Source organism: Anarhichas minor, unplaced genomic scaffold (genome assembly GCF_050575085.1).
Source record: "Anarhichas minor isolate MPS153535 unplaced genomic scaffold, ASM5057508v1 ptg000023l, whole genome shotgun sequence".
Lineage (NCBI taxonomy): Eukaryota > Metazoa > Chordata > Actinopteri > Perciformes > Anarhichadidae > Anarhichas > Anarhichas minor.
The window spans coordinates 7439553-7465850 of NW_027466469.1; the positions used below are offsets into that span (position 1 = coordinate 7439553).

General features: G+C 40.4%; 1 protein-coding gene and 1 long non-coding RNA gene across 2 annotated transcripts; both read left to right on the forward strand.

The window, feature by feature from the left end:
• Positions 1 to 551: 551 nt before the first annotated feature.
• On the forward strand, positions 552 to 2908 carry LOC142955370 (uncharacterized). The gene is made up of 3 exons (XR_012955842.1): positions 552 to 687; positions 1264 to 1533; positions 2666 to 2908. It is a non-coding gene; the product is annotated as an uncharacterized LOC142955370 (long non-coding RNA).
• Positions 2909 to 20969: 18061 nt separating this feature from the next.
• Positions 20970 to 22418, forward strand: kiss1 (KiSS-1 metastasis suppressor). Its single transcript, XM_076096871.1, has 2 exons — positions 20970 to 21045; positions 22195 to 22418. Exons 1-2 carry the CDS (start codon positions 20970 to 20972, stop codon positions 22416 to 22418), a joined length of 300 nt encoding a protein of 99 aa, XP_075952986.1.
• The last annotated feature ends 3880 nt before the right edge of the window (positions 22419 to 26298 follow it).

A 26298-nucleotide genomic window follows, 5' to 3' on the forward strand; every position in this document is an offset into this window, starting at 1 on the left:
AATAAAATAACATTTCTGATCCTTCTTCTCACATCCAGGTCTCCAGGTGGAGGTGAGCAGATCAGATTCTACCAGGTCGGTGCTGAAGTGTCTCAGCAGTTGTGTTCTGCCTGATCGTTCTTCCTACTTCTGGTACAAGAATGGACAGAACATCTGGACAGGATCTTCTTCCTATTCAGTCATCTTTGGTTCTGCAGACAGCTATTCCTGTGCTGTAAGCAGATATGAGAATCAGTGTTCTCCTTCAGTATGTAAGTTTATGCCACTGTGTCAGCCTGTTGGAGGTTCAACAACATTTCATATGGCGGCACCAGACTGATAAATAATAGGGATAGTCTAAAACAAACACACAGAAATATTAATAAAATGGTAAATATTCTATAATATATTATAATCTTTAAGTATGTTAATTAATTTCTCCTCCAGATGCTCCAAAGCTCCCCTCTGTGTCAGTGAGTCCCTCTGATGAGATAGTGGAGGGCAGTTCAGTGACTCTGACCTGTAGCAGTGATGCTAACCCAGCAGCTAACTACACCTGGTACAAGGAGGACCAAACACGTCCTCATGGAGAAGGAGGTATCTATCGTTTCACCTCCATCAGCTCTGAGGACAGAGGGATCTACTACTGCAAGTCTGAGAATAAACATGGATGGATTGACTCTTCATCTCTAGTTATAGATGTCCAGTGTGAGTACAAAACATCAGAATATTAATACTTACCACTCATAGTCTGATTATGAGACAAGGGGCCCCTGACCACAGACATGCAAAAGGTCCCAATACTTCTCCTGAACAGGAGCAAGACACACCGACTCTATACTTGTTTAGTGTCTTTGTTGTCGCTTATGTTTCTTTGTATTCATTTACTGTCTTTTTATGTTTCCATTATACACCAACAATAACTTCCAGAACCACGAGGGAGTAGACTACTGCAGCAACAAGCTGCCTCAGCCTGTGTGGTCAAAACCTGTTTTACCTTTCAGGAGGAACATCTGATCTGAGCACTAAATGGTTCCTGCAAGAGGTTTAAAAGATATATTCAGGTTTTTTTTCCAAGTCTCTCTTAATAGTCACATGTCATTCGTACGTTAAAAAGGTTTTTGGTCCCCACAAACATTCCTCTTTGTCCATGCAGACCACCTTCAAAGTCTGAAATGCTGATACACAGCCATTCACACATTTGTTTTTCTTTACATTTCTTCAAATACCACTTGTGTTTTTGTAGTAACACAATCTTAATCTCGGCTAACAATTCTCCTCCAGATGCTCCAAAGCTTCCCTCTGTGTCAGTGAGTCCCTCTGCTGAGATAGTGGAGGGCAGTTGAGTGACTCTGACCTGTAGCAGTGATGCTAACCCAGCAGCTAACTACACCTGGTACAAGATTAATGGAAATCTAGACCCCCCTCCTCTCGGTAAAGAACCTCAGCTTGTCTACAGCTCCATCCAGTCCTCTGACTCTGGACAGTATTACTGTAAAGCTGAGCACCAGCTGGGGACGAAGAGATCTGAATTCATCTCTATTGATGTGAAATGTGAGTAAAACAGTTTATTAAAAGATAACAAGCATCTTACATCTTTCCAGTCTTTGCAGGAGAAGATTTCACTGATCATAACTACTTTCTTCAGCTCTACTTGCTTCACATTCAGTCTGCTGTAATTCACTGAGCAGCTTTAGGACATTTTAGGGTTTTATGCTGTTTTGGGATCAAGATTCAAACCATCACACATCAATTTGTCAGACCACCTTTAAATTCTAAAATGCTGCTACACACAGCCATTCACAGTTTATTATTCAAATGCCACTTGTTGTTCTTACATTACATTACAGTCATTAATCAGGCGCTTTTATCCAAAGTGACTTACAATAAGTGCATTCAACATAGGTATTTAAGAGAACTACAAGTCACCAGAAGTCATAAGTGCATCTCCCTTTTTTAAACAAGCATCTAAGAGCATAAACCAGAGCAACAGTGCAGAAAAAACTAATATGAATACAATAAGTGCAAAGTGGAAGGCTCAGGGTAGTACTTCTTGAAGAAGTGTGTTTTCAGCCTGCACCGAAAGATGGGCAGCGACTCTGCTGTCTTGATGTTAGTGAGGAGTTCATTCCACCACTGTGGGGCCAGGACAGAAAAAAGTTGTGACCGGGTTGATCGGCCACAAGGACCTCTGAGCATTGGGGCAACCAGTCGCCTACGTGACTACCGGACAGAGGAACGGACAGAAATAGGATGTAAACACATGTTTGTCAATATAAACAGATTACTGACCCGCAATTACACGCTCGAGAAGTCTGGCTTGAAAAAGTCGCCCTGTTGCCTTCGTTTGCCCGACGCTTGGAAGCTGACCACCAGCAGTGGTTAAGAACAGCTCCCTACTGATTGCTCATTGTCTGCCAGAAATGCAAGCCCACTCCCCTGGCACTTAACAGGGCAATTGACCTAGTGAACCTATCACACCTACCTTACACAAACAGAAACTGCAAAAGCACTAACACTGAAGCAGCCTAGGTACAGCTAATAGCAACTTGTAAAAGCAACAACAATATACTTGGTGCATTCTAGCTGAGTCAAGTAGTTCAGTATCCCTCTAGAAGCCAAATACACTCTTCTGTAGTAACACAATCTTAACCTAGAATAATCTCTGTTAACACGTCTCCTCCAGATGCTCCAAAGCGTCCCTCTGTGTCAGTGAGTCCCTCTGCTGAGATAGTGGAATTGCAGTTCAGTGACTCTGACCTGTAGCAGTGATGCTAACCCAGCAGCTAACTACACCTGGTACAAGGAGGATGAAGACTCACCAAAAGCATCAGGACAGATCTTCGTCATCACTGACTTCAGAGCTGAACAAAATGGGAATTATTACTGTGAAGCCCAGAACATGAGGACGTAGTAACTCCTCCTCATACCTGATTGCTGTGTCAGGTAAATCATACTATGAAGGGTATTCACTTAGACATCATCTTAACAATCCAGTTAAACTCACAGCAAACGCCGCCTTTAGCTCATTTCTGTAACCAGTGTAGCATTAAAGTATGGTGGAATTACCAAGCTTGCTAATTAGTCAGCTGTATGCTAGTTAGCTAGCTTGTTTGCTAACTCCACCATGCTTTAATGCTACACTGGTTACAGAAAATGACTCATCCATTGATAGCAATGTGCTTTCTTACGCTGTACCAAGAGTGTGTGGATGAAGCATTAAGTATTATAGTATTTTTAGTAGTAGTCGCAAAGGCAACTGTACACATAAAAATGGCCGCCGGTCTGACCATCCAGCTACGTTGTTTTGAATGTGAATGTCCGTTCTACTCGTTTTATTTCTATGTGCCGTTCAACCCAACTGCTTCACACTCGCCCTGGAAGTCATAAATAGATAAAGAAGTTTATCATCTGCATAAAACAGATCCTGAAGTTCTAGAGATTCTGTTACACTTCGTTAAACGTCTTGCTTTTGTTCTATTGGGTGAGATCATTTTCACATTATGGGGCAAAAAGTGCAAGCAAAACTTGAGCTTTATTTAGAAAGCTTCTGTCTGAATATCATTTTATTTCTAATTATCAGTTTCTAATGGACACAAACAACCTGCCATTCTATATGTAATTGTTCTGTTTGATCAGTCTTTCCAGTTTCATTGATAACAGTAGCTGTTGGATCAACCACTGCTATTTTCCTGACTATCATAATCCTCACTGCCTACCTGTTTATTAGGTGAGCAGTTCAGCTTTACTGTGATTATATTCAGTAATGCATCTTACAATCGCTCAGTTGTTGACTAACTTAATTTGATGATTCATATCTTTGTTCATTTATTGTCCTATCCAGAAGAAAGGGGTCCTCGACACAAGCCAGCCAGTCTGGAGACGGACCAGACAACAACGCTCAGGTGAGGAAGAAGAGCTCAGATGTCTCAAAGAGTTCACTTTAAAACACATTTGAATAGTCATCATGTCTTTCAAGTCTTTATGTCCCTATTTGGATACTTTCATCCTGTTCATTTCCAAAATGATAACCTATATGTGCATGTCACACCCTGGTTTTCCTTTGACCCATGCTGCCCGTTTTTCAAATGACCCACGGTTGAATTTTTTTGAAATAAACTAGACTTTGGTTTGAGCATATTTCTAATAAATTACACTGTGTACATTGCCCATCTTAGTTTAAACACTAGATGTCGCTGCCATTTTGAACAGCTGCTCTACATTTATAACTATGAAAACATTTACTTCAGTTTATCAGGTAAACATGGCGGAACTGTAAAGATGGATGACAGCAAGTCAGAAACGTTTGTAAAGTCAGTACTTTTTCACTGAAGTCAAGGGGAAGTGTGTTACTATAAAACTAAACATCAGTCCCACATTTTGTACATTGGAAAATGTTGTTTTCTGGTCTAGAATCAGTGATTTTCTTGCAGTGTGACTGGTTGAAAACTACACATTAAGTTTAGCTTGTGACTCCTTCTGGTTTTCTGTATACGACCCACAATCAAAGACGTTTGTCCACCCCGGCTTTATCCAGCCTTTCTCTGTCTTAAACTATAAGGTGCTGAGACAGAAACACTGTTATCAACACTGTAGGTGATGTGGCTTTGGCCCTTTCATTGTTGGGGGATTTACAGGTCTCCATCCACAGATACATGTTAACAGTTTGTAAATGAAGGTAAACTTCATTAACCTCTGCTGGTGACCAGGGGGTATTACAACGACTAAAAGAGAAGTCAAGACCTGTGGTTCACTTTTTGACTTTGAATCTGAGGAATATTGAATGAAATAATTGCAGAACAAGCCCCCCCCCCCCCCCCACACACACCTTTAACCCTGCAGATGTTTTACTATTTGGTCATTTGTATGACAGGCCAACAACAAATGTACTTATCCAATAGGTGCTTAATACTCTTGTTTATTGGTGCAGAGCTCACCAGCGGAGCAGCAGGAAGAGCTTCGCTATGCCAGCGTGAGCTTCTCTAGAAACCAGGAAGATCTTCTCTAATCCAACATCAGGCCAGCTCGGCCCCACAGACGCAAGGAGGAAGAGGAGGATGTGGAGTACACAAGGGTCAACTTTAAGAGTGCCAGTGCTGCCAACGAGTGAGTCTGTTCAATCTGTCTCTGCTGCACGACGTTTGCAGCGGTCGTTGCTTTTATTACTGTTTAAACCTGTTCTTAGTTAATATTGTGAGCTTTACTGTTTTTCATTCACAGATCAAGATGTCAAGAAGCTGTGGGTTGTTTGCCGACGGTGCTGTACAGTGCAGATAAATCACCAAGAGTATGAACACATCACGGATCTGTGGTCTGTTACTTTACAGTGTTTAAGCAGATTAAACACACATGGATGAATATTAGGTTTGACATACTGTATTAACCATCGTTAAGACTTCCAGCAGAGAACTAGTATCAGTGAACCAATGAGTGGTCAGCTTATAATTTATAAATAGCCTTCTAATACAGAATTAGCTTAAAAATGTTACTAAGGAGTAATATCTTAGTCAGTTCTAGAAAAGTATCTTATCAAGTACATTTTTCTATAAACAGTCTTTACTACTCTCTGCTGTTATTTTTACATCAATTACCTGTTTCAGTTGTCAAATATTGCCAATTTTCTTAATTGTTACTTAAGGTACATCACAAGTAAATGTTTTGTTTAAGTATTCGTCTCTCAACTTAAAGGTGCAAAATTGGACATTCAGAGCATTAATATAGCATCAAACAACTATTGTCTATGTGAAGATATAGTGGAGTAATGTCAACCTGAGCAGAGAATGAAGTCACTCTCTCTCTCTGTGTGTTGATATCGAGCCGGGCGGAAAGGGTGTGAATTTCAGTGCATTTTAGTGCATTTGAGCGCGTCCCACTGGTTAACTAATCAGCACCGCTCTGCACTGCTCTCAAACAGCAGTTACAGCTGATAACACCGTTCCAAGCTTAACATTGTTAGCTCTGTGTGCACTGTTGTTGTTGTGTGAACTGTTGCACCCTTTTTGCCATATTGAGAGCCGTGCGGAGGCGATCCTTCAATCATAAATATATTCTGAGTTTGTAATTAAGCACCTTTTAAATGTTTTTTTATAGTGTGGTTTTGTACTTTTATCCTCTGGCTACAGTTTGTTAAATGTATGTGATAATACTGATTTTTATTGTTTAAATAACTTGATATTTGATTAAATAAAGATATTCAGTTAGTAAATTGTTCCAGCTGTCAACATGTTTATGCAAGGTGATAAAAGTTTAATTACGGGGCAACCAGCTCCCTTATAAGAGACCTTAGCTCTCCTGAACATAACAAATGTTTAAGTTTGGCATCTCCAAAAAGTATTAAACCATTGACTCTGAATGTCACGATGTTAAGTGACAGCAAAGCTGTTATCAGACACCATGAGAAAACCCCAAAACTAGCCTATACTGAAGCCTCCACCAGTCATGTGACTCTCACCTTGCCATAGAGGTCACCATAGAGGTCACCATAGAGGTCTGTCGAGAGTCTCAGCAGATGGAGTTCTTAGGATGCTGCCTTCTATGTTTCACCCTGTTCACAATGTTTACTGAGGTAATAAATCAAGAGAGGAGTCATTTTCTCATAGACTTCTATACAACCAGAGGAGTCACCCCCTGATGGTCAGTAGAGAGAATGTCAGTTTAAAACACTTCAGCATTGACTTCACTTTTGCAGATCCGGAGGTTGCTGTCCGACATGGAGGCAGCTTTGGTCACCAACTAAACCTGACTTTCGTTTTGTATCGTTATTTTGTGCTGAGCGATACTAATAATTGAAGAACAGCCTCCTCAAGTCCATCAGGTATTTTACCGTGAGGTCATTTTGTGCAAAAGAATAATAACAAACGTAGTTATGCTCGAGTTGTGTTTGTCCCGTCAGCTAAACATGGATCTAGTGCGTGATGCCTCGTCTGCTCCAGCACCGAGACAACCAGCAGAACACCACCACTACTCCAGCATCCGCTTCGCCCAGAACCAGGAAGAGGCCCTCTACTCTAACAACTCTAACATCAGGCCCGCTCAGCCCCACAGACAAACCGAGGAGGTTGAATACATTGATATCAAAACTGACAATGCCAGTAACTCCCCGCGGTGAGCTGCACATTTTAATCTCTATATGATTATATTTAAATACACATTGGGTTAGAAACTTGTAATGTTTTAATTCTCTGTTCACAGAACAAGACGTCAAGAAGACGAGGATTCATCTGCTCTGTACAGCACAGTCAACAAATGAACACAACATGGATCTGTTATTTATTAACGGGGTTTTCAATCATTTAAAAAAACAGAAACGTGGAGTTTAAGTACTTGTTTGTGTAGTCAGTGTTTCTGTTTGGGTTGCTTGACCCAAATTACATGGAGTCTAACAAAAAGGGTTTTCCTTTATTATAATTTGGGTGAACTGAGCCTTTAACTCACAACAATATATCGGCATGCTACAATACATCATTCATGTGTATTGAGAGGATAAAATACAGTTAATATTAGTGTTACATTTGTCAAAAGTCGGTTTATTTCACACTGTTTTTATTCTCATATGTTCAACAAGAAGCATTGAACATAACACAAGCAAAAACATGGTAATTATAAAATACTGCAGAAGTGAAAATATTGGGATAAAATGTATGATTATTTGTTGGCTCCCTGAAGTACTCATTGAGACTTTTTAAGAATCAATGCAGCTCAACATCAAACATTCTTAGATATCCGTGTGTGTAGCGTGCGTGTGTGTAGCGTGCGTGTGTGTTTAGCGTGTGTGTGTGTGAAGCGTGTGTAGCGTGTGTGTGTGTGAAGCTATCTGTATATTTGGCGCTCGTTACCGGAGGGTCGTTTTGTGTTCCGAATTCAGTATTCTTTTCCGTGTTCCGATCAGTATTGTGTTCTGTTCCGTTCCGCATTCCGTTCAGTCTTCCGTTCCGTGTTCCGATCAGTATTCTGTTCCGTCTTGTGTTCCGTTCCGCGTTAGTTTCTGTTCCGTGTTCCGATTCGTATTCTTTTCCGTGTTCTGATCCATGTTCCGTTCCGATCAGTATTCCGTCTTGTGTTCCGTGTTCAGTTTCATTTTCCGATCCGTGTTCCGTTCCGCATTCCGTTCCTCGTTCCGTTCAGTATTCTGTTCTGTGTTCCGTGTTCCAATCCGTGTTTCGTTCAGTGTTCCGTTTCGTATTCTGTTCGGTGTTCCGTTCCGAATTCAGTATTCTTTTCAGTGTTCCGATTCGTATTCGGAACAGAATATGGATCGGAACACGGAAAAGAATACGAATCGGAACACGGAACAGAACATGGAACAGAATACTGAATTCAGAACATGGATCGGAACATGGAACGGAACATAAACAGGAACACGGAACGGAACACTGAACACGGAACAACACTGAATTCGGAATACGGAACTGAATTCGGAATACGGAACTGAATTCGGAACACGAACGGAACACGGAATGGAACACTGATCGAAACGGAACTCGGATCACGGAACGGAACACGAAACAGAATACTGATGGGAACACAGAACGGGGAACGGAACACGGAACAGAATAAGGGGAACGGAACACAGATCGGATCACGGAACGGAACAGAATAAGGGGAACGGAACACGGTACGGAACACGGATCGGATCAAGGAACGGAACACTGAACACGGAACACGGAACAGAATAAGGAACACGGCAGAGAACACAACACGGAACATTGAACACGGCAGAGAACATAGAACACGGCAGAGAACATAGAACATTGAACACGGCAGAGAACACAGAACATTGAACATAAAACGGAACGGAACACGGAACGGAACATAAAACGGAACACGGAACGGAACATAAAACGGAACACGGAACGGAACATAAAACGGAACACGGAACATTGAACACGGCAGAGAATACTGACCGGGGAACGGAACATTGAACACTGACCGGGGAACGGAACATTGAACACGGCAGAGAATACTGACCGGGGAACGGAACATTGAACACGGCAGAGAACACAGAACATTGAACACAAAACGGAACGGAACATAAAACGGAACACGGAACGGAACACGGAACATGGCAGAGAATACTGACCGGGGAACGGAACATAAAACGGAACACGGAACGGAACAAAATACTGAACGGAACACGGATCGGAACATGGAACAGAATACGGAACACGGATCGGAATACTGAATCCGGAACACGAAACGGAACAGAATACTGAATTCGGAACATGACACGGAACGTTAGTTATTTGTTTAGTTTAATTATGTTGTTTAGTATATGTAGTATTTTGGTTTGTTTGTTTATGAATTGGCTAACACTGAGGACACCTGTGGTTACATGTATGAGTCGGCAGCTACAGGATCTCAGAGATAATGTTGAAGCACGTTTGGATCTGCATGAACCTCATCAGTACAAAACATAAAGTGTGTTTGATAAAAACTAAATCGACCAGCTTTTTTTTTGAAGGAACTGAGCCTTTTTTAAAAGAAGGAAACTATATATTTGTTTTTAAAGAGATTTTTTTTTACTAGAAGTGTCGATAAGTAGAATAAAATGATCCCTTCAAATCACAGGACATGTTTTAAGGTCTGCATGTTTTTCATGAATCTGTTTTCACAATAAAACCCTCACAAGTAAGAGGAAGCAGCAGCAGTTTATCACAACATGTGACCAACGAGCAGAACATCAATCTGTTTGTGGAGCAGCCATCAGGTAACGTTAGTGATGTCATACAGAGTTTGATCAGAAGAACAGGGTAATCAAAGAAAGATAATTACTTAGGTCATTGTTTAGCTCAGAATGATTTAAGGATTAGGGAACTTTTTGTAGATAGTCGGGCTGAGGCTGCTGGTACTTTACCTGAGTATTTCTATTTTGTTCAACTTTGTACTTCCACTACATCTCGGAGGGAAATATTATACTTTTTACTCCACTACATTTGTCTGGCAGCTTTAGTTACTTTGCACAATATAATTTTTCAAACCTTTCCTAACTACCCAAACTGAACAACAGTGTATAAAGTTGTTAAAATGAGCTCCACCTAAAACATCTGCAGCAGGAATCCAAACAAATGTACATATCTCATATCCATATATAATAGTAAAACACTGACAAGGATCATATTTCTGATGCATTAGTTTGAAGTCCAATGACCTAATTTTCTGTCAGTTCAGTGAATGAGTGCACTGAAGTCAGGTTGAATGTCTGAGGTGAGATGTGAAGGACAGCTGACAGGTGATCGTCAGTGAGAGAGGATCTGGATTGTTGGAAAGAGAACCAACATCTTCTGAGCATGTTGCTTTTGCAGCTTAGCTAGCAAAGCCTCAGATGTCCGTGTCCGCTCTGCATCAGTCAACACATCCCAGGTAGCCAAAATGACCTGGTCCAGTTCTGGCGTAAGCTCGGCATACCGGAAGAAACACGTCGGGCCGAGTCCGGTTGCCGACTCGGCTGAGACTCGGGATGAATGACGCACCAGAATCGGGCCAAATACACCGGCTGCCGACACTGCTAATGTACGTACATTGAGATAAAAATCAGCAGCAGTCGCCTTCAAAATAAAAGCAAAGCAACTGTACATGATGTACAATTATTTACGTTTTATTCCTTTAGACTTTTGTGTCTGTTGAAGACTTTGATGTCTGTTGTAGACTGGTTCTGTGGTAGATCGTCTCTGAAGTAATCTGACTGTACTCAACACTGGTTTTGATAGGAATGAAGTAATGTATTTCGATCAGATACTATATAAGGTTTTAAGTCCTAGCAGTGTGATGTCACAGAGTGAAGCCCTAGCAGAGAATATGATCAAAGCCAAATTCTCTGGAAGATGTCGGACGCCAAACATTTCATCTCCATGGATACATAGAGAGGAGCTTCACTTCTTATTGTTTAATTATTTTACATATTTGCTTATATAGATTCGATTTATGATACACCTTGTGATGTTCACGGTAGAACCACGCCACCTTGTGGGCGGTACAAGATATAGACAGGCAGTCAGCAAGACCGCATGAACAGTGTGTACGAGCGTCCGAATAAAAGCCTGTTGCAGTCCCAGTGAGCACTAACCCGGATTTCAACGTTGATTTTTGGTTTAAAACGCATTGAAATGGGGCCTGAACGTTTAAGACCTATTTTCACCGTCTTTTCAAACGGCTAAATTACGGTTACAATATCAACGTGTCACAAAACACCAATTTCTTTTAAAATATTGATGGTTTGTTCAGTTGTAGGTTGAAAGAGACGCGATTTTGGTTACTTTGAACATATTTCTCCAAAATCATATTACGCTGGCCGTTGATAAGTGGTCTACATGAAGACGTGATTTTAACACATTTAATGTTTCATATAAAACGTCGTAAATATGGAACTATAGACTGTGTGCTGTCAACAAGAAGCTCTCAGGACAACGTAATGAGAGCAGAGCACATTCTGTCTGTATGTTCACGTAAAATACGACTGTTTACTGCTGGAACACGCATGCGCACGGACTCTGTGCATTTTTCTAAGTTAGAGACCATGGCTGGAAGCACGGCACGATTTGAGCCAGCTCTTACTGAGTTGATGAGCGAAGTGAACGAGCTGACGGAATAAACGAGGCTTAACGCTAACGACATACTCTGTAAGTACTTGAACTACTTTATTCCAATATTGCAAACCGTAGTATCATTACCATACCATTAATACAGTGGCGGGCCGTGCATTTTATACCTGGGCCTTCCCTACTGTCCTTCAGCTGAAATTCCACCTTATACCCTCATGATGGCGCCACAGCTATTATTCGTTTCTAGGGCTGTAACTATTTACGTATTCGTATTAAACCGTTCGGTACGAGGCTTACAAACCGAACAGTACGTTTGAATAATACTAGTGCATTTGGAAAATGCAGAAGCTTAAATTGTGGGAAATATAATGTTTTCAGCGCTCATATAGGACAGTGGTTCTTAACTGGTCTGGCTGCGGGGTCCACCATCACCCCTTAATGACAAACCGCGATCCATTCCTCTCTTTTGGAGTCCGTCTTATGATTTTACTTTCACATCTGTCACAAGAAATGTATTGCTCTGCTATGTCTTTCCTCATCTCAGCCCTGTGAGTGTGTACATCTCACTGGAGTCAGGAAACTTGTCAGAATGCCCATATTTGATTGGCTGAGCTGCATCACGTGATTGTTTCACGGTAGTCACGTGCTCGCCCACTGACCAATCATAGCACACGCTGTACCTCACTGTAGAGTTGCACATGGAAACTGAGCTGCACGTAATGCTGACGTACTTGTAGGCCAGCTAGCAGGCTCTGACACGTCAAAGAATACGCCCAACATGTCAAACTAAAGATCTGATTGGTTGAAGAATATGACAATTAACAATATCGTCCCCATTCACTTAAACTGCAAAGGGATTCACTTGTGAGTCTGCAGGCCTCGGGCCTCTGTTCTTACCTAGAGACACAGAGGTGAAATCTGATTGGATAAAAGCTCTACTTAAAACAAGCTGCACTGGAAGCAGAGCAACTGAGGAAGACAGGAGCTGTGCAATGAGAAAATAAGATCATGGGAAAAATATTTTTATAAATTACAATACATGTTGTGTATTTAAGAAAAATTATTAAATTATAAAATAGCTATAACTTTGTGATTCTGTTTAGGCCAGCAGAGAAGGCTTTGCAGGCCCTGACGGCCCACCACTGCCTAAAAGAAGTTTCAGGCTTGGAAGAGCCCAAAAGTTGATTTTGTGAAAGTAAACATAGTTTCAAAGATTTTCTTCAAAAAAGTGGCTCAGGACAGTTGATTTCACAGTTTCATGATGTTTTCATTAGAACCTGATGCTTACACACCTTTACTGGTTTAAGGTACATTCTCAGCCTTTTATTCTCTTAAAAGAAGTTTCAAGCTGGGAAGAGGCCAAAAGTTGATTTTGTGAAAGTAACATACGTTTGATAAAAACAGTTATGCTTTGTCTCATAGTGGCCTCTGAACATATGAGACGTACTGGTTTTACACTGTCCGTGGGAAGAATTCACCTATAAGACTGTCTGTTATTGGTCAAAGACTCTGGTCTCTCTGACCACTTTTCTCTCTTTGGAGAACATCATATTAAATAACTTCTCTGACTCAAGTCCCTCGCAGTACGTTTCAAAAATTTGCTAAGCAGATGTATCACATGTAGACTTAACAAAAAGTCTTAGGGGTCCATGCTCTAAACCCAACTGTAAGTCAGCCATTTTGAATTTTGTATGAATTTCTCGTGTGGTGTGGCAGCCATTTTACATGGTTCACCATCATCCATCAAGCTGTTGTAACTCGACTGTACTTTGTCAAAACTGTCTCAAACTTGACATGCTTGTTGATTGTCATGACTTTAGGACTTCTGCATGTCAATACTAACTCATACTCATAGCGGCACCTACTGGCTACCAAGGACTTAAGCAGGATTCTATAATTACAGCGGCCCAAACACTGAACTTATTAAAAGGGTTTGTGGGCACACCATGAGAAAAATACTTCTCTGATCTAAATATGTGCAAACTAAGATGCTTGGAGAGCAAAAGTTAGATAACAGTGGATTTTCAAACCATGTCAGTGGGCATTAGTATAAATGATCTGTCCAGAGCTGCTTCATGACAATCAGGTTAAACGTTACAATGAATGCTTCACACTACAATCTAAAGTTACAGAAGAACTTAAAATGAAAACAGTGTTAAATGAAAGTGTTCAAGTAACAGCAAATCGCACTACTGTTTTGTTAACTTTCATTATTATTATTCTGCATCTTTCAAGGTGAGAAAGAGGTGCTTGGGCCATTTTTTAAAGTTTGCACAAAATTCAGGATCAGTGAAAATAACAAGGAAATTTAGTCATTTGGGTGAAGGTCGGACAAAATGACTCGATAGCGCCACCTAGAGTGCAGCCCCAACTTTCGGTTTCACCTAGCTGTATGAAATTTGGTAGGTATACAGTGGGTACGGAAAGTATTCAGACCCCTTTAAAATTTTCACTCTTTGTTTCATTGCAGCCATTTGCTAAAATCAACAAAGTTCATTTTATTTCTCATTAATGTACACTCAGCACCCCATCTTGACAGAAAAAAACAGAAATGTAGAAATTTTTGCAAATTTATTAAAAAAGAAAAACTGAAATATCACATGGTCATAAGTATTCAGACCCTTTGCTGTGACACTCATATTTAACTCACATGCTGTCCATTTCTTCTGATCCTCCTTGAGATGGTTCTACTCCTTCATTGGAGTCCAGCTGTGTTTAATTAAACTGATTGGACTTGATTAGGAAAGGCACACACCTGTCTATATAAGACCTTACAGCTCACAGTGCATGTCAGAGCAAATGAGAATCATGAGGTCGAAGGAACTGCCCAAGGAGCTCAGAGACAGAATTGTGGCAAGGCACAGATCTGGCCAAGGTTACAAAAGAATTTCTGCAGCACTCAAGGTTCCTAAGAGCACAGTGGCCTCCATAATCCTTAAATGGAAGAAGTTTGGGACGACCAGAACTCTTCCTAGACCTGGCCGTCCAGCCAAACTGAGCAATCGTGGAAGAAGAGCCTTGGTGAGAGAGGTAAAGAAGAACCCAAAGATCACTGTGGCTGAGCTCCAGAGATGCAGTAGGGAGATGGGAGAAAGTTCCACAAAGTCAACTATCACTGCAGTCAGTCGGGGCTTTATGGCAGAGTGGCCCGACGGAAGCCTCTCCTCAGTGCAAGACATATGAAAGCCCGCATAGAGTTTGCCAAAAAACACATGAAGGACTCCCAGACTATGAGAAATAAGATTCTCTGGTCTGATGAGACCAAGATTGAACTTTTTGGCGTTAATTCTAAGCAGTATGTGTGGAGAAAACCAGGCACTGCTCATCACCTGCCCAATACAATCCCAACAGTGAAACATGGCGGTGGCAGCATCATGCTATGGGGGTGTTTTTCAGCTGCAGGGACAGGACGACTGGTTGCAATTGAAGGAAAGATGAATGCGGCCAAGTACAGAGATATCCTGGAAGAAAACCTCTTCCAGAGTGCTCTGGACCTCAGACTGGGCCGAAGGTTCACCTTCCAACAAGACAATGACCCTAAGCACACAGCTAAAATAACAAAGGAGTGGCTTCGGAACAACTCTGTGACCATTCTTGACTGGCCCAGCCAGAGCCCTGACCTAAACCCAATTGAGCATCTCTGGAGAGACCTGAAAATGGCTGTCCACCAACGTTCACCATCCAACCTGACGGAACTGGAGAGGATCTGCAAGGAAGAATGGCAGAGGATCCCCAAATCCAGGTGTGAAAAACTTGTTGCATCATTCCCAAGAAGACTCATGGCTGTACTAGCTCAAAAGGGTGCTTCTACTCAATACTGAGCAAAGGGTCTGAATACTTATGACCATGTGATATTTCAGTTTTTCTTTTTTAATAAATTTCTACATTTCTGTTTTTTTCTGTCAAGATGGGGTGCTGAGTAATTAATGAGAAATAAAATTAACTTTTTTGATTTTAGCAAATGGCTGCAATGAAACAGAGTGAAAAATTTAAAGGGGTCTGAATACTTTCCGTACCCACTGTATGTAATGTGATGGGATGTACAAAAAAGCCTCAAAGAGGCATGCCCTAAACCAGGGGTCAGCAACCTGCAGCTCGCGAGCCGCATGCGGCTCTTCAGCCTCTCTGTTGCGGTTCCCTGAGTCTACATCAGGGGTCCCCAACTGGCGTACCGGATCTGGACCCAGGACCTAAATCCGATAGATAATTCTGAATTATACATATTAGGCACCGAGTCTAAACTCTAACCGGCGCTTCTTATTCAACCGTTACGGCACTTGTTCGGCGGTGCAGGAAACACACCGACCAATGCATTGCAAATCACATCACGTGATGCAGCTCAGCCAATCAAATATGGGTATTCTGACAAGTTTCCTGACTCGAGCGAGGTTTACACACACGTGACACACGGGGCTGAGACGAGGAAATAGAAAGAAGAGCAGGAAAATTGCGCTAATCGAAGAAGATATCTCGCATGACGTTCTCCAAAAAGAGAAACGTGTTCAGAGAGAATATAATTTATAAACAAGAATGAACAGAATCTTATATGTTAATTATTCCCACAGGCAGTTAAATCCTCTACCTCTGTCAAGCGCTTTTCCCTGCAGGTGGCTGATCATGATTTTCAGACCCCCGCCCTCTGTAAACTATCCATGGATAAATCCAAAAAAAGAAAAGTCACGGAGGAAAATAGAGAGTTTAACTCTGCGTGGACGTCTTCATTTGCTTTCACTGCCAACGATGCTGACTTACCTCTATGCTTCCAGAACAAGCACACAGCATGTGCTGAAAAGTGTCACGCTGGAGATGAGCGAAAAAGAGATTTCTCAGCTGCTGCAGCAAACTCTCCTCTTCATAAGAGTTTGATATTGTTATAACAGGTAACATTGAAATAAAATGTCAAGAATTGTCTTTATTCTTGTTCTATATTTTCATAAATACAACAAACTATAGTTTTTGTATATATAATATAACTATATATATATAACACTTTATAAGCTGTGATATCAAATAAATAATTTTGCGGCTCCAGACGAATTTTATTTGGTGGAAAATAGGGCAAAATGGCTCTTTGGATAGTAAAGGTTGCAGACCCCTGGACTAAACCCAACAGGAAGTCGGCCATTTTGAATTTGATGACGTTTTTGGACTATTTCAAGGCGCCCTACTTTTAACAAACTCCTAGAGATTTCACCCGATTGACTACATATTTGGTCAGTATGCTCTTGAGACCTTGCCAGTGAAAAGTTACTCAAAGACCAAAAAGTTATCGAACTATGTATCCGTGGCGTGGCGGCAAAAAAACACCATTCGCCACGAAACAGGAAGTTGTTGTAACTCGGCCGTACATTGTCTAATGTGCTCCAAATTTCTCATATGTCATAACATCCTGACACGGAACACATCTATATGACAATTTAGAATCATAGTAATAGCGCCACCTAGTGGCAACCGGAAGTTATAGGTTGTGTACTTTGACATCCTGCTCCTCACAGATTAATCATTTAAATATGACTCCCTCCTCACTGATCCTTTTTACACCTATGCTGTTACAGACCATACTGCTGGCAATGCTTTGCCTCCTCCACCCCAGCCTCCACCCTTTTGTAGTTCAGAGTTCATTTTGCATAGCAAATGGTTGAAATGGTATTCAAAGTTTACTTCAGGCTCGTTCCTGTATACCCGAGGGGTTTATGCATGGTGCTCCCTGTTTTGGCTTAGCAGCTGGCTTAGTAGTGTATATTTTAGCTTGGCTAAATTCAGGGAGCATTTTAAGAGCGGAGCAACCAGCGCCAAGTTGAACTGTTTTTCCATTTGTTGCAATAAATGGTTAAAAATCTATGACGAGAGTGTTCCTGACTGAAGAAGTGTACTTGCTCGTCGTCAATAAAACATTACACATTGTAAATGAGGCAAGAAGATCTCTAATTATGCCTTTCATGCTTCAACTTATTGTACTCCATGAGGCAAAAGATGGTTTTTCTTCAGTTACAGAAAATGCACATGGCCCTCCAGTGTATATTTTTAGTTTCTATTATAAAGCCCACTTCACTTTCTCTGTGTGCTTATTGTCATGACCTCCAGGTCTTTGTCTCGACCAAGAACCTCATTTCAGGTCTATTATGGAAAGTAACCAAACCCAAAGGAATCAACATTTAGGAATTTGACTCATCTTTGTAAGATGGACAAGATGGAAATGAGGAGTGATGCTGTAGCACCACACACACACTCTACCAACCAGTGGTCAGTGATGATGACGCAGGAGGTGTCACCCTATAAAAGAGACCCCTGGTCCAGGAGGGGGGGGGCACTCGCTAGTCAGCGCTCACTTTCAACACACAGGTAAGATCACAGCATCACATTTCACATCCACTCATGCTCTGTTTGTACGTCCAGTAAGTCTTTGATTGATGATATGAGAATGTAGTAAAGGCATCAGTGTGTGTGTGTGTGTGTGTGTGTGTGTGTGAGAGAGAGAAACTGTATAGTTTATGTGAGGGAGACAGTGGTCACAGCCACCATTAAACCTGACAATAGCCCAGCAGTCACAATGGAGAGGGCATTGTTTGCAATCTATTGGAAGCTTTTCCTGCAGCATAACATGGGTAGAGCAGGAGGACAGAGTCTGCAGCTGGATGGGGAGAGAGTCCAGGGAGCAGTCCTCACTCAGTGATTGGCAACACACGAAAGGACTACAAAAGCAGCGCTGTGTGGCAGCAAAGCAAATTCTTGAGTTGAGGTTAAAATTAGTTAGTTTATTTTTTCTGCTGATGTCACAAGTAGAAAGCTCATCATGTTGTAGGCGACTGTGGCTAAGCAAGGCCGTCCTTCAATCAGAGGATCGGCGGTTCGATCCCCGGCTCCGCTAGTCGCATGTCGATGTGTCCTTGAGCAAGACACTTAACCCCAAAATTGCTCCCGTAGCTGTGCCTACGGTGTAGAAATGTGATAGAATCTGAATTGTAAGTCGCTTTGGATAAAAGCGTCTGCTAAATGACTGTAATGTATCATGTAGGAGTTAATGGCAATAAGTGTAGTACTGGGCCTAAAATGAAAGCATCGTAACTGTCTCTTAGAGATGATGCTAGATCACACTATTGGAGGTGTGTCTCTAGAAGCTCCAGGACAAAAACACCATGATTTCCTTTAGTTTTGTATTATTTTGTATAATTTTTAGGTTTAATTATATGCTTTGATCATGAACACTGATGTTCTTTGTGAAGTGACATTTGATGCAAAATGAATGATAATGTTTAAATATAGAAATAAGATAATACAACTTAACTTACATACGCACAACAATTGATCCAACAGTTCGTGTTGTCATTGTCCTCTCACAAATATATTAATCTCTTCTGGCTGAAATTTACCTGGTGGGATATTTTCAGCTTCCAAATCTTCTCTTTTGAAGATTTATTTGTCTGTGGTTTGCCTAAAAACAGCAGGTTTAATACAGAAATGATTACAGAATGACATTCACATAAATAAAAGGAACTGCTACTGCTTCATTTGAGATTCAGTGTGAGTTTGAGAGTGCAAAGTCTGCCTCCAGCATCAGATAAATATCTGTTTCCTTTCTGAAACTTCCACCGGCTGACAGGAAGCTGAATTTACTGCAAAGTTCATGTCTGCACCAAATCTGCATTTTAATCGATAACTGTTGAGAGACTTAAGAGGTGGATGGACTGAGTGCTGTGGCTTAAACAGCAGGTTTACAGGTTCAAAGGAAGCTACTTTGAAACTCTAGCTGTAGCAAAGTTACAGCATTAAAAGTAGTTAAGTTACAGCAACACTACTCTTTAGGTTAAATAAAAGGTTAAATAAAAGGTGAAGGAAGCAAGCTGGATACTGCACTACTCTACCATAGCTACGAGGACACGGAGATCACACGCTGGGAATCTTTGTGCTATGTGTTGTTTTAGCAACCACTGTTTCTCATATGGTGACCTACTTAAAAAACATGACATAAAGTACACTTGTTGCTATTAGTCACACAAGACGAATAGATTACATAGGGATTTGAATGTATGGGACATTTTGGACTGATCCCTATCTGATGGATAAAAGCAACAAGTATAGTATAAAGATTTTAAAACTGAAATATGTTTATTGTTTAAGAAAAACGTTGGACCTTAGACTTTGGTTTAATATCTAACAATAATTCCAAAATTGCAATAAATCCTGAATAATGCAATGTAATGTAATAATGTTATAATAATAACCAAGCCTCAGAGGTTCACACACACACACACACACACACACACACACACACACACACACACACACACACACACACACACACACACACACACACACACACACACACACACACACACACACACACACACACACACATAGCTGAACATTCCAAACATGACCATGGACGTAAACATCAGGCACTGATGAATTATTGATCAAAAACATGCATGTTTTTGATCTCTGCGGGGTGTGTTGGTGCTGAGGTCAGAGTGACGCATTCCCCAGCAACCAGTATCCAGCTGCACTCAGTCAGCCTGTGTGTAAGGACTCTACTGGTCCATGTTACAGGACAGGTTTCCGTACACAGTTCCTAATTATGGGATTGTGACAAAAAACAGTCTGCTTTAAGTATTCTTCAAGTGTGGAGGAAGGTCTCATCAGTTCGTACTAAAATGACAACTGACAGCAGCAGAGAGGAGAACAGTTTGAATATTTGACATCAATGATGTGATTGGCCGAGGGTGATCGTGGGGATATTGTCATCTTGTTGTCAATGTGTCATATGACCATATGATGTCAAGTTAAATATCAATCAATGTCAACATTGATATCATGTGATGTCAAACAGAGTCACCATGCATCAGGAGGTTTGTCATTTCATGTCAGTTAAAGAGATATTTTAAAGCACCTTTCTATCTGCTTGCGTCCTAATTGGATAACCTCATACATTGAATTATACTCTAGAAATACTTGCCAGATTGATCATCCTGTCTTGTTTCTTGTTACACACTAAGGAGTCTGACATTAAGGCTTCAGAAGGAAATCCTTACAAAGCTTGGCATTGAAGGCAGGTTCAGGAGGCTTTGAGGAGAAGGTTAAACACTGAGGAATCACAGAATATTTCCAGTGTCTGTCTAAAATCATTCAATATGGAGGTGATATATGTTTTGGATGATTATATGCTTCAAATAACAATTGACTAACAGAATCAGTCAAATGTAAAGTGTATGACTAACGCTGCCTGCAATCCATGTACTCATGGAAGTTATTGGCTTACAGCCAACAGGTTTTGTGACCATTACATAAATAATATGTAAGTCAATCCATACACAACAGTATCCACTGTTTAAATCTGTCTGCAGCGAATGCTCAGAGGAATGTTAGAACTGTTGCTTCCCCCTACAACCTAATGACATTTTCATAATTTTTGTCTGCTTGCAGAGGAATTTCAGCATCTCTAACATACTGACTGTCATGATGGCGCTACTCATTGTTGCTCTGATGATGGCTGCTTTGTCTACAGAGGTCTACACTGCCTACTACAGTGAAGGTACAGTCAGAGTTTTGAAGGTTTTAAAAGCATTCTGCAAATACAGTAAATAGAAAACCTTGGATTAGACTGCCTTTGTGTCGTCAGAACAATCACAAGTCGTTTGTAGGACGACCACTTCCAACGCCAGTTGTCATAGAGAGAGGTGAGACGCAATATAGCTTTGACACGGGGATAGTCAGGCTCTCCTCCAAGCATTCATAGTATTGCACTCAGTTGTACTGGACATGTAAAAAGTGACAGAAATAGTTGTGATAAATAATGAAAAAAAGAGACAGCTGACCAATCACTGCGTGAAGCCGGTATGGTGTCAGATTATTGGGAGTGAGAAAAGATCTTACAAGCACTGAGCAGAGGGCGGGGGCATTTTGGTTATGTGGCTTGCACTTTAACCATTCGGCAACCAAAGTGCTACACAAGGTTCTTTTCTAATCAAATGATATTTTTGTCTGATACATTTTAAGTAGCTTCTGTGTGTTGACATTACATTTTAAACCATCATCATTGAGCTCGATGAACATTTTAAAAATGAGCTCAAGTTGCAAAGCTACATGAAATTCTCTGAAATGTTCAGGTACTTTTAATTTGCTTGATTAGCACATTTCATGTCTGAATACAGTTATTTTGTCACACATTTATTTATATTTAAATTCACTCATTTCCAAGTAATTCTAACCTAAAGGCCCTACTTAATGAGTTAGTTGTCATTTGTCAGTATTGCACATCTGGTAAAGTCAGGAAAGGGTCTCCAAAAAGGTGGTTCCTACACTTCCCATAATGCAACTTAACAGTCTTCCTGACAGATAAAATCACCATTTGACAAAAAGCTTGTGTTCCCCTTTGAGAGCTGCAGTGCTAAAACTGAAAAAGTAGCATGTTTGAGGAGCTCAACCCAAAAAGAGCCAATAAAAGCAAACAGAGGTTTCATTTATGTCTTTGTTCAAATTGAGTTTTTATTTAAATTTGTTATCAATTGACTAATTCATTGATATGTTTTTACAATTCATATGAATTAATAAATTGCTGTCTTATTTCTCCTCTGCTTATAGTTCAAGTTTTGACTGATCAGCTTTACAATAAGCATTTATGAATAAATTGACTGAGGCCAAAAGGTGGAAGTCAGAGATCTTTGTCTTGCTTGTCCTTCAGATCAGAAAATACTCAAAGCCCTGAAAGATTTAAGCCATGCATCAATACCACCATCTGCAAAGAGTTCTGGGAATTTTCCTGTTGATGAGGTCCATTCAGCTGAGGGAAAGTTTCCCAGGACAGTATGGTGGATGTCAAAGGTGGTCCTCCCTCAGACTATCAGGAAACGTCAAGATGTGTCCTCATTCAACCTCAACTCCTTTGGTCTACGCTACGGAAAATGACAGGAAACCCTCTGGCCTCTCTGGTTATTCTGTGTTAGATCGGATATTTTTATTTAGATCTGATTGTATTTTTAAAAATGTGTACATTCAGAGTGAGGAAATAAAATAACTGTAAGTGTTAAAGGCTCAATAAAAAGATCAGCTAAAGATTGTTAAAGACTCTGTTTCCTCTGTGTGACCCTATACAATGAACACTCCAGAACTAGATTCAAGCGCAGATTACCAAACAGGATTTTCCAAAGTTCACAGGCAGCAAGACATATTGTCCACAAAGGTATTATTTTATTTATTAAATGTTAAAAATATATCAATTCAATTAAATTAAAATGTGAGGTAACCATTAAATCTTGTGAAATAAATATTATTATATTAATTACAAAACATTTAGTATATTTACTATCTACTATACAGAATAGTATGCATGTGTTGGTGCATCAAAACATCTTGACTTTGCTTCATAAGTATATATCAGTGTATTTCAAAATGTTTAATCCTAAAAGCAACGGAGGATTCGCTACTAGACAGAGCATGCGCTGTTGTCCACAAATGATGAACATTCTACTGTGTCCTTTGTCATAAATGCAGATGTGTAATAAACCTACTGTTACCACAAGTCTGACCAGCTCCATGAGATGAATGTAGCCAGGAGACATCTCACAGAGGTTTCATATAGAGCAAATAGGAAATGAACAGAGTGTGTAAAAGTCTAATGTTCTGTTGACCCATTCATCCACCCAAAGTGCCCACCTCTGCAAAATGTGTCGCACTATCGCTGGACTTCCTTCTTTGCTCCTGAGAGTCAAAATTACTATGACAAGAATACTGCACTTGCATGTAAACATGTAATGTTTTTGTGCATTTCCTGAAACAATTTAGTCTCAGTCAGGAGGACTTATACAGATAAGTAATTTTGAGACCTGATCAAATTTCATTTCATTTCATTCTTCATGTGTATTTAATCTCCATTTCCTCACACATTCTGTGTGGTAAACCACAAGTTTCCACTCAAGCAACAAGTTTGATCGTGTTTCCTGATTGTTTGTAATTGCTGAGCACTTTTGAGTTGATGTAGTACACTTAGACCTGAGGGGCACAGAGATGATAAATACCCTACTTAATGCACTCAAACTGCAATCATAAAATATTATCATTATTGAGTCTGGATCTGCAAGATAAGAAAATGAAGAGCTGTCTTGTGAAACTGTTCCTATTTCTGTTCCTTACAGTACAGGGTAAGTGATTTTGATTTTACAGAAATATGGGATTCATGTAGAACTGTTGGCGTATGGTTTGAGATGGGGGGGGGGGGGGGGAGCCAAGGCCCCAAAAAATCTTAAAAAACAAAGAATATCACTTATGTTCTTTGAAAAAATGTAAAGTGTAAATTCCTAAAATGTATCCAACATTGCAATGTAAAATAAATAGATGGGCGTACTCCACAGTATCTTTTACAAGTACATTGTTCTTAAGAATACAGATATATAAGATTGAGATGACTATACATTGCACACCAAGTCCACTATTTTCATCTGGAAATGTCATTGGGCATTAAAAAATATACAGTATGGTACCTTATTATTGTTATTAATAACATTAGTCTATTATGTTTCCACACCAACCCTGACGGCCATGATAAAAACCTGAGGGACTGTCTCAATTTTAAGCATTTATTTGATTCTGACCAAATGCTCAAGAGTGATGAACTTTAACTTGATGTGTTTGTGAAACGTTCTTGAGCATTTTTTATACAAGTCAGCTAATTTCAGACCCATCTGATGAGGAGATCATTCCTCATAATGCTAAAAGGACCAGGTGCACCATCCTGGTCCATGTGTTGAAGTGCCCATAAGGCTTCTTCAAGAGATAACGGATAGCAGAGAGGAAGATTGAGAGGAGATACAACTCGCCCTAGACACATGAAGCCTTATGTTGCTCCCCAAATGTTCTTGGATTTCTTTTTCCTAACTTGCCACGATCACTCTCTGACTTTTATATTGAGTTCATTATATCTTATACTAGCATTGTGTACTCTCTTGTCTCTATTCTTACTTAGCAATGACTGTGTAGGTTTGTAAAGTTCTGTAACAGTATTGACTGAATGCTGATTCTTTGGGATTTGAGTTAACTCCAGTTGAAAAGCTCTCTGCCTCTCCGTACCTCTCTGATTCATTCAGAGGGATGCCACTCAGGTTTAGCTTTACAATTTTGTGTCTGAGCCTGTTTTCTCTCCTTGAACAAGTTCAAACAACTTTCACATGTGAAAAATAGCTTGTTTTTTGAGAAATCCCTTTCATTTAATATTTCTGGAGTTATATAACACCATGAATACGTTCTGCCAGTATGATCAATTATATTACTCATTTCATGGCAACTGGATAAAATTAATATCTCTGTCACACTCCGCCAGACTGGCTGATTATATCATGATAAATGATTCTTGGTAATATATGGAAACTTTGAATTTCAATATGGCTTTGGAGATTATCTCTCTGATTGGACTCCTTGATGCTTTCGTTTGTACGTATTTTAGAGCTGCACAATGTCCAGTATTCATACTCAAACCTCTTAAGCACGACGCCCCCAAATTTGGGGGCTCTCGGGCTCAGAACCCCTCAAACTCACATGCAGCAAATAGCCTGATTGTTAGCCAGTAGTGTGGACACGGCCACTTTTTATTTTCGATGAACCAGCAACGTGTGGACAACAACATCATATAAGTCACTTATTATAAACTCCAAAGACAACTATAGGCTACTCATATAAGCACAAAAATATCGTGGCATAAAAGCACCAAATCCTGGCCCGAAATCGGCGCTATGAGTACAGTAAATCAATGTTTGTACCCTCATGCTAACGGCTACCCAGTCATACAATGCATTTATTAGCATTAGCACACGTGGCGGAACACGTAACTAACTTCTGTTTTACGATCCGTAGAAGCACTAACCCGTTGTGGATGATCAAACGTACCTTCATGCTGAACTTCGCCGACAAAAATCGTGGTTATGCGCCCAAGTTTTCTCAAAATATGGATAATAACGTCGCGGAATTTCCATTCCAAAGCTGTAGTCATTGCTGCCAACTGCATACTGTTGACTTCCGACTTGTTTCCAGAATAAGAGCGGTCAAGGGGGCTTGGGCGAGTGGTCAGACTGCCTGCGACCGGAAATTTCCGCCGGGGTACACGCCTCACTTCTGGCAACTTTATTGTACGAAGTCTTTTGATGATCACCACCAAATTTGGCATGAGTCTTCCTAAGCCTGTGACGCGTCTAAGGAGGGGTTGTTTTTGGAAATCGACCGAGGATAGGCTGAGATCCAGCCACACACACACACATGAACTGAGAAAATCCTACAGATGACAGCCAAAACTGGCTCTGATGATGTTATGAATATGAATATGATTCCTATTATCTGTATTTGGATGTATTGAATCATATGAGTGATAAAGAAAGTGAAATATATAGTTATATAGTGTATAAAAGTACAATGTAAGAGCTGCAACAGCTGGTTCGAAAATGATGCCTCGCCTGACTAAAACCTCTTATTCTTAACTTTATTCCACTTTATTCCACTTTAACCTTTTTTTAATAACTACTGATCAGTTATGCTATGACTTGGGAAAGAATCAGGGAGCTAGCTGCATTATTTCAATAACCTTTTATCACTGAAAGTGCATTTTTCCCAGGCGAGGCTGAATATTTTCACTTTCAGCTGTGTTATGTCTTATTCTCTATATTAACCAGCAACATATTCACAATATGACCAATGTAAACTATGTCACAGGTGTTGTGATCTGATTATATCAACACAAATTATTAAAATCGACCTTGTAGTTACAGAGCTATGGTCAGTTTTGTAGGGCTATGCTTTTTCGCTC

Bases quoted from the DNA above. Each gene is read 5' to 3' on its own strand.
- kiss1 (XM_076096871.1), top strand. From the start codon at position 20,970: ATGATGGCGCTACTCATTGTTGCTCTGATGATGGCTGCTTTGTCTACA. The intron at 21,046-22,194 runs GTACAGTCAGAG...CTTGTCCTTCAG, and splicing joins CACTGCCTACTACAGTGAAG to ATCAGAAAATACTCAAAGCC.